At 40.9% G+C, this 8,492-nt stretch overlaps 1 protein-coding gene across 1 annotated transcript; it reads right to left on the bottom strand.

Annotated features, from left to right (window-relative positions):
• Window positions 1-2,647: 2,647 nt before the first annotated feature.
• LOC124702598 (vacuolar cation/proton exchanger 2) lies at window positions 2,648-6,612 on the bottom strand. Its single transcript, XM_047234759.1, has 12 exons — window positions 6,526-6,612; window positions 6,163-6,435; window positions 5,913-5,983; window positions 5,768-5,796; window positions 5,475-5,671; window positions 5,177-5,389; window positions 4,536-4,661; window positions 4,202-4,318; window positions 4,066-4,119; window positions 3,847-3,963; window positions 3,631-3,724; window positions 2,648-3,211 (listed from the first exon to the last, which is right to left on the bottom strand). Exons 2-12 carry the CDS (start codon window positions 6,433-6,435, stop codon window positions 3,198-3,200), a joined length of 1,305 nt encoding a protein of 434 aa, XP_047090715.1. The 5' UTR covers window positions 6,526-6,612; the 3' UTR covers window positions 2,648-3,197.
• Between the last annotated feature and the right edge of the window lie 1,880 nt (window positions 6,613-8,492).

Raw genomic sequence — 8,492 nt, 5'->3', positions numbered from 1 at the left:
GGAGATGCTCGTATGCTGCTGGGGGGGTTCCACGGTGGGCCAAAAAAAGGAAAGTGCGTGGTCCCCACGCTGGTCCAGAAAAGGAAAGTCCACCTGGTCGGACTGACCTCGTTTTACCAGGAATCGAGGTCGACCTCGATGTAGCACAGCCCTACTTGCAAATCGGTACATAGCAGAATTCTAAAGCCCATGCCATGCTTACATATGTTGTTCGGCCTTCAAGTAATAAAATATTACGGCCGCAACGTTAATCACATCAGCTAATGAAGAGCCCTTTTGGAAATCTAGGCAACACACCTGCAGATGTTATCCTCTCCGCTGGATTCTTCATAATTATGTGAAGCTTCATCTATTTGGCATGAATGAATAATTTGCTACGTTCGATACACCGATGCACCATTGAATCTGACCAAGCCTGCAACTTCAGATTTCAAGAGCAAATCCAAATATATTTGTTAACCAGTAATTGAACTACAAGCACTAATTTGGCCAATAAAATCCAATAGCCAAATTGCACCATCAGGGCATCACCACTCATGCAGATGAAGTTTTCCTGTTGCACTTTTCCTTTGGTGACTCCTTAGCCCTGCAATCTACATGGTCTCAGCGTCGTATCAGAAAAATGCTACCACTTGTACTAGGTAAACACTAGTTCCAGCAAAACTTCAGGTAATTGTCCTGATAAATGACTTCCTTCACCTGATCTTCTGTTGTACATATGTACTGTAGTGTATTTCGAACTAAACAGCAAGACCAAATACATATGTCTAAACAATAAACCAACCATGATCATTTAAATTAATTTGGCCAATCATACAAACCATCTAGCCAAATTACGCTATCAACACTCCCTTTGTCCCATATTATAATATGTTGTTACAACCAATATGCTCATACATTTGTTGTAATAACATCTTACATTATGGGATGGAGTGATATTCTTCAAGTATGAAGATCATGTCGAACTGGTAAAAAAATCCTTGCTTTAACTTTACAACTTCTTGAATATTCATCATATTTCACTAAATTAGTTTTGCACTTATGAAAAAACACGCACATAGACATGCACGTGTGAGCATGTTTGCTAATAACACACAAGAGTGGAAGAGACGTTGAATAACCTATTAATCTCAATAATATTTAATTAACAAGCTGATGTTTCTGTAAGGACAGGTACAAAGATTTGGACAGTAGGGTAGGTAGATTAATATCTCCAGTTCTCCACATCCCAGGAAGAGGTGGTTCTTACTTTCACTAAAAAAATACCATATCATAATAGGTACATGGCGCGAAGATCTTGAGCAAGCATGTGAATTCTTCTTGGTTTAGATATTAATAGATATTAGAAGTGCTTACAATCACCCCTTCCGATTTCATATAAAGCTTTTGAAATATTTTCTATCATTTTAACTTTCGGTGTCTTTAGGACGTATGTTAAAATAGCAATCAGGGTTGATTCCTCTTATCATCCTAAATTTGTTGACCATTAAAATTGTGGATGACAGTTCATGTCTTTAACCCATTGGATCAGTTGGAAATTATCATCCTCTACGACTTCCGCTTGAGGTATATCCTGTTCTTAGTGGTTGAGTAGTGACGGAGTCACCGAGACCTTTGAGGATTCTACAAATGTAGGAATTTGAAAACATAAAAATGGAAAAGACACAGAACGAACATGTCACATATAGTGGATTCCTATTTCAAAACATGAGGATTTGGCAAATAGGAGCATTTGGATGTGCACAAGAAATAAAATACATGAATTTTAGAGTATCGACGATACAATATAGAAGGACAAAGTGAAGTGTACTGGACTTTCCAAAGGGAAAATAAACTGAGGTTTGAGCTCATGTTGAGATTCCTGTAAAATGAAAGCACATAAGTCCCATGACCGAAGGATTTCCATAGGGAAAAAATGCTTATAGGATGTAAATCTTTCAAAATTTATATGAAATCCTTTTAGTCCAAAGATCCCCTTAGTTTACCAAAAGGTAAGGTCATATACAATGAATCTTGGATCAGTTGCTACTTCTTTTATCCTTCTGACATGGAATGTAACCTAATAAATCTAAGATGTAAAAGAGACATTGATTCTTATTGAGTGTTGGTTATGTTTTTTCACTTCGGCATCAATAATAATTCAACACGGCAAGACAAAGACTTATGTGAGCACTGTCTTATGCACGATGACATATCCAACAAATATATCTGACTATTAGTACCATCTTTTAATACAAAACTATAGTTATATACAAGCGTTCAAAACTAATTTACTTGAGGAAATCTGAACATTTTATGTTCATTATATAAGAATTTATATTGCTCAAACAAAGCAGAATAACCAATTGATGTTTAACGTTTGACATGACAATGGCAAAAGGATGACTTATGCTTTTCACATGGCGCATAAGTCATTCCATGTTAAAAGCATAAGTCATCCATAGTGGGACGAGGATAAATAACCGAAAACATATGAAGAAGTATAAATGGATCCTAGATTCAAGAAAAATGTGTATACAGTCCCATCAGAAAGTGAAGGGCTGCACACATTTCTGTAACTATATTGAAAATAATGGGAGCACATGCAAATGTGTGGCTAATTTTTCACGCAAAGAAAAACTATGGCTTATTTATGAATTCATCAGAGTTCAATTCAATAACCTCAGAGTTCAATTCAGTAATCTTTGGAGCTAAACTCTGGAGATGAGTACTTCACAAACAATTGTGTTACCCTCTAATCATGCAGTTGTGTTCTGTTTTCCCACCAGAGTATCAGCCTTTCACATTGATGTTGGATTTTACAAAACAAGAAAACCGAAATACCCATGATAGACCATTTTACAGAGCCATCAGTGTTCCTTGAACTGCACAACATAGTCAGTTCCTTGACATCAATACAACATCATCATCAAAACTGCGACCAAGTGTAGTTTACAACAAATACAGACTAATGGTCTTCGTGTACTGTCCCATAAAATTACAGGTTCTCAAAGGGCGATGCCGTTGCTATCTTAAAAAAAGCCGCATCAGCGCCATACAATTGCAAAGCTGGAACTTAATGTGCGATGCTGCCAGCAGTTGTTCTTCAAATTCAGGAGTCAGCAGATGCTAAATTCCAAACAATTGATATTTGCCAAAATCCGCAATTCTGATAGTACCTTCCCCTATCAGTTCACAGGAATCCTGGTGGGGAGTTCTCATTTGTTGTCACCTGCTTTAGGTCAATCGTGTCCATTATTAGAGAATCCAGGTACAGAAAAACACTTAATCTAGAAACAATAATACATTTGGAAATAAATCTGTTGTTTCTGCTCATCTGTCTTACGATATTTGAAATCTTCACTGAGTTGGGACTACAAATAGCATTATTTATGAGAGTGCTTAAAAAGTTCAAAGATCAACAATATACATAACCACATACATTCCACATATCAACTTTAATTTGAGTACCATGACAAGGAAATAAGCACAGAAACACTGGTCGCTCCATTTCCTCGATATCCAGAACAGTTTTAAGCAATCAATATGCTCAATTTACTGTTTACTAAGCTTTTATATTCAACCACTAGGTAACCTTGAGGACTAGTGATGAGATAACTACGGAGGTTGAACGGTAAACAGAGTACTTACTTGATTTGGGATCAACATGCACAAAAAAGCTCGCAGCAACTATGAGATAGCATAATATGAGCATAAGGCCTTTAAAGTAGTTCGATGTGCCTTCCTGGAAAAAGCATACACTAAAATGTGAAAGGTGAAACTTGATGGAATTCAAAAGCAGCAAGTTGTAGCATTCTTATAAACTACAGAACACATTATAAATGCTGAATTGTTCTGTAAACAAACCTGTAACATAAATGCCACCACAAGTACTGTTATGAAAAGAGTTGCTGTCTCAAACAATTGAAAATTCAAATCCATTTCTTCTCCCATCATCCAGCCAATTACCACACAGAATGGAATCTGCAAATCATGCAAAATGGATGTTTGTTGCAAATCTTTAAAAGTGCAAACGATGAAATGTACAGGACGACAAGTTGAACCTTGTTGGCTAAATATTCTTACCACAAACATAGATATCTGAGTTGATGATCCTATGGCAACACCCAATGTAATGTCCTTGTGGTATGCAAGAGATTATAGGTGAGAAGAAAAGCACAAAATTGAGTTGCAGAAAGGGTTGAAAGGAGGGGATACTTACAAGTTTGTTTTTCATGGCAAACATAATGGCGCTTGCATGCTCAGCAGCATTCCCCACAATAGGAAGCAGAATAACACTGATAAAGGCCAGTGGCATGTTCAATGATTCAGAGGCCCCCTGTTACAATATATTAAAGATGCACAGTTAAAGAAGGAGAAAATGTGTTGACGTAAAATAAAATAGCGATAGTACTGGTATCATGGTGTCCCCACTTGATATAATTCCACATAGGCAATGAGTTATGAAGGGAAATAGATTACGAAACAAGTGCAAGGCGAAAAACTTTTGACAGTCATAAATCATATGGCATACTGAATAACAAACTCTTCATTACCTGTATGGCATCTACCAGGTACCCAGAGAGAATTGAAATCCAAATAGTCAACACAAAAAGCCAGGCAATAGCTTCACCCTGTGTTATCTCCTTTTCATCCTCCTCATCCTCAGTGGTTTCTTCTTCCTATTATGGCAAGTAAGAAATAGGAGGCATAAGGAACTGTACACACACAAAATTATTTGTTTTCTGTGATCTGTTTGATGGGTAATTGTTACTTGTTACTCCACGTGAACTCAAAAAAAGAGCAAATGATTACATGTATAATTAAAAGATCCTGAACTAGAGCAGGATAGCCAAAAAAAAGTTTTATGGTATCTGGATATTTAAAGACAGGGCACATGATGTACTAGAGCAGAACTAACGAATTGAAAGGCACAAAAACATGATTGGCCATACTGCATGCATCCTGTGCAGCTTGGTAATATTATTACAATACACAATGCTGAAGCTATAATTTTACACCGATGAATATAATAACTGGGATGCATGATTAAAGTGGTACATGCCCTGTTTTCAGAGTAAATCAATGTTATCTCCTTATCCATCCATATAGAGTATTGCTTTTGAGTGGTTGCATAGATTACTTTTTTTTATCCAAAAAAATAAATGTTTGCATAGATTAGCTTCCAGCTACTTACTTCACCAATCGGGCTGTATAGACTGCGCTGGCTCTTCAGTTGAAAAAATAGATAGCTAGCGTAGGCCACAAGCATGATGCAGCTACTAAACCTTGAGAGGGAAACTTCGGATTTTCCATAGTGCGCTTCAGAGTGTGTAAAGTGAAGCACGGCTGGAAACATTAGACCCAAGACAGCCATCAATAGCAACCCGGAATTTACAACAGCTGATGCCTACATTGACAAATTCAAGTCAAAATAAGATAAAATGTGTAGATAATAATGGAAACATAATAGCAGATTCTTGTTTGATCGGTACCTTGTTGAAGACCTGGTCTCTGTCAGGATGGGCAAGCCCGCCAGCAAAGAAAGCACACCCAAGCACTAATAGCATGTTTGACAATATAGAGCCTAGCAGCGACTGCTGGACGACACGGATCATTCCGTTTTTGAGCGCGTAAATCGAGATAATCATCTCCGTCGCATTCCCGAAAGTAGCATTCAGAAGGCCCCCAACTGCAGTTTTGAAAAAAATGTTAAATCTTTAAGTAACAACGTATGAATCCAAGATTTGAATCGAAAGCTAGGATAATATGGGATGAAGGCACATACTTGTTGGGCCAGTGTAGCAAGCAAGTTGCCTGCACAAGACAAGGCGGGATCCAAGTTATAACATATAGAAAGGTGGGTGAGGCAGGTAGTTTTAGGCATATAACCAAGTGACGATTGGTTCAAGTCAACCAGTGGCAGTACTTACTCGGTTGCATACCCCAATCTCTCGGCCAAGGGCGTGATGCCGATTAAGCTGAAAAGGAAAACCCATCCTTGCTGTGAAGCATTTGAAGGAAGCAATCGCAGAAATGGAAAGTCAGTTTTGCTCTTGCAACTAGTAATAAATGCGAGGAGGAATGAAAAGGTAAAAATGGAAGCATTCATAGTGCTGAGTGACGGATGCTGGAAATGAATTGAGAGGGGGTGATTTGATGATGAGCGTGCTCCTTACGTACGTGGTTCCCGGGGATGTAGTGGAGCGTGATGGCGAGTGGCCCGAAGGGCAGGAGGACGTTGATCTTTGCCTGGAAGATGACGATGCGTAGGCTCCTGAGCGCCATCCGCCACTTGCTCCTTGGCGAGAGCGACTCGGCGACGGCGGCGAGCGAGCCGATGTGCTCGAAGTCGAGCGACTGCATCTTCCTGGGCGGCGGCGGCGTCGTGCCGGCCACCATCTCCTCCTCGTCGTGGAGGCCTCCTAGCTCTGCATTCTCCGCCGCCCCCATCATCTGCGCAAACAAATCCGGAGCAAAGAAAGATCAAGAACCGCCACCGATCCGTGGAGCAGCAACCGCCGGACAGCGCGCGCGGGATCCCACCTCCGGCGCGAGGCGGGCAGATCAGACCGACGGAATGGGGGATGGAGGGAGGATTAGGGCTGGGATTTGGGTTCGGAATCAGCCTCTCTCCCTGTCCCTGTGCTCGTCCGTTTTACTATTCCTCCTTCCTTCCGCTGGTTTTTGTTGCGCGACGCGACTGGCACGGGCACGGGGACGAAGCTGCCTGCGATGCTTCGGCGGAGTGGGGATCCGGCCGTACGCCTGGCCCGTGGGGCCTGGATCGGGATGCGGGCCTACGTGTCATAGAGGAGGAAGTGCGCGTCAGTGAGCTGCCCACGCTTCGTGGGTGGTGGTCGGAACAAGAAGTGGCAGGGTGAGCTATCATCCGCTACCCGCCTGCGTACCTCTCCGCGGCCCCACCGGATCGAGGTGGGCCCGCGTGGGTATCTGTGGAGTTAACGGGACCAGCTGGTGAGAAAAGATGTTTTGTTTAGTTTATGCTCCTGAGTGAGTGATGATGATGATTAGATCTGATCAGTCTGGTTAAGCTGCACTTGCGCAGCGCAGTGCAGTGGGCACTAGTGGGTATTGACTGCGCACTGAGGCACCCCACCTGGAGATGCAATTGGGATCCACTTGTAGTTCATTTTGTAATTTCTAGTTTAAAATCTATAGTTCATTTAGTTTTAAATAAACTATAGATTGTAAATTAGAAATCACAAAATGACTGTAAATGTAACTTTGGTGAGACCCCACTTGGAACCTTCCACCCACGTGGAGCGGAAGGTATAAAAACTGGTAATGTAGCATTTCATTACTGCACATGCTAACTTAGTAATTGTGAGCTCGTCGTTATAATTTTTACATTATTAATTATTATTAACTATAGTGATACATCTGCTTTTTCGCTCATTGAACATATGATACTACCTATGATATACCCCAATTTATGGATATTCTTCCGGAAGGTGTTGCTTCCTGGAAGGCATCATGCCTATGTTCTCTTCCCTTTGTGTGTCGGGGGAAATCCTAGGATCAAGTGGTCCGAGCAGCAGAGTCTCGATTTTCTTTTCTGAAGGTGTTGATTGGTAGTTGGTACAAACGCGTCGATGCTAGGAGTGTGGTGGTACTTCTTCGGAAGGTGCAACGCTTAGTTGATCCGCCTTAATCTCCATTTTGTTCTTCTTTTCTTTTGGGCATGGTCTTATTGTCGCCCTAGTTCTTCGTTTTCTGTTCCAAATCTTTCGTTAACTCTATGTTGTGATTGTTATATTAATATAGCGGGAGGACAGGCTATTTCGATAAATTATACTCTTATCCTTAGTCGGTGCCTTGCAATTATGCAATTCGAATTGATTATGAGCGGGAGACACATGGGGATGCACGTCACGCTCATGCTTATGCACATGATGGGCGATGCCCAAGGAAAATCGGCCTGATGATAGATCCAGCCGGGCAGCCCATCTAGTTCTACTCATGTGCTATGTTTGATCAGCTGCATTTGACCGCAGAAACAATGCCCAAGTTGTTAACCCATGTCACGTGGCCTCTAGATGAGAACGATGCTTTTCTTTTTTCTTTTCTCTCTAATCCTTGCTAAATCTGCCACATAATATCTCTCTCCATAAAAAAATAAATTTATCTAAATTTATATTTATCTAGGTACTCTTTAATGTATAAATACATCCTAATTTAAATAAATTTTGGACATCTTCTTATGGATAGAGTGAGTACATATTTTTTCATCGAAAACATCCTTACTTGGCTGCATGATACACATGTTGGAAAAGCAAACGTGAATGCACGATACACATTTGTTTCCGATAAAGAAACTGCGTGGATTAGAGCATCTACACTCGCCCTTTCTATAGCTCCACCAAAACAAAAATAGGGGCGCCGGTAACAAAATGCTCCCCCAGCCGCACGCCCTAAAAAGGTTTTCGCGTCGGCATGGCGCGTATTTTTATCAGGCGTCCCCAGGCCGAACCCAATCCGGCGGGAGGCCA

This window comes from Lolium rigidum, chromosome 3 (assembly GCF_022539505.1).
Source record: "Lolium rigidum isolate FL_2022 chromosome 3, APGP_CSIRO_Lrig_0.1, whole genome shotgun sequence".
NCBI lineage: Eukaryota > Viridiplantae > Streptophyta > Magnoliopsida > Poales > Poaceae > Lolium > Lolium rigidum.
The sequence above is the reverse complement of the archived record's forward strand: the minus strand, read 5'-3'. Positions and strand labels throughout refer to the sequence as shown.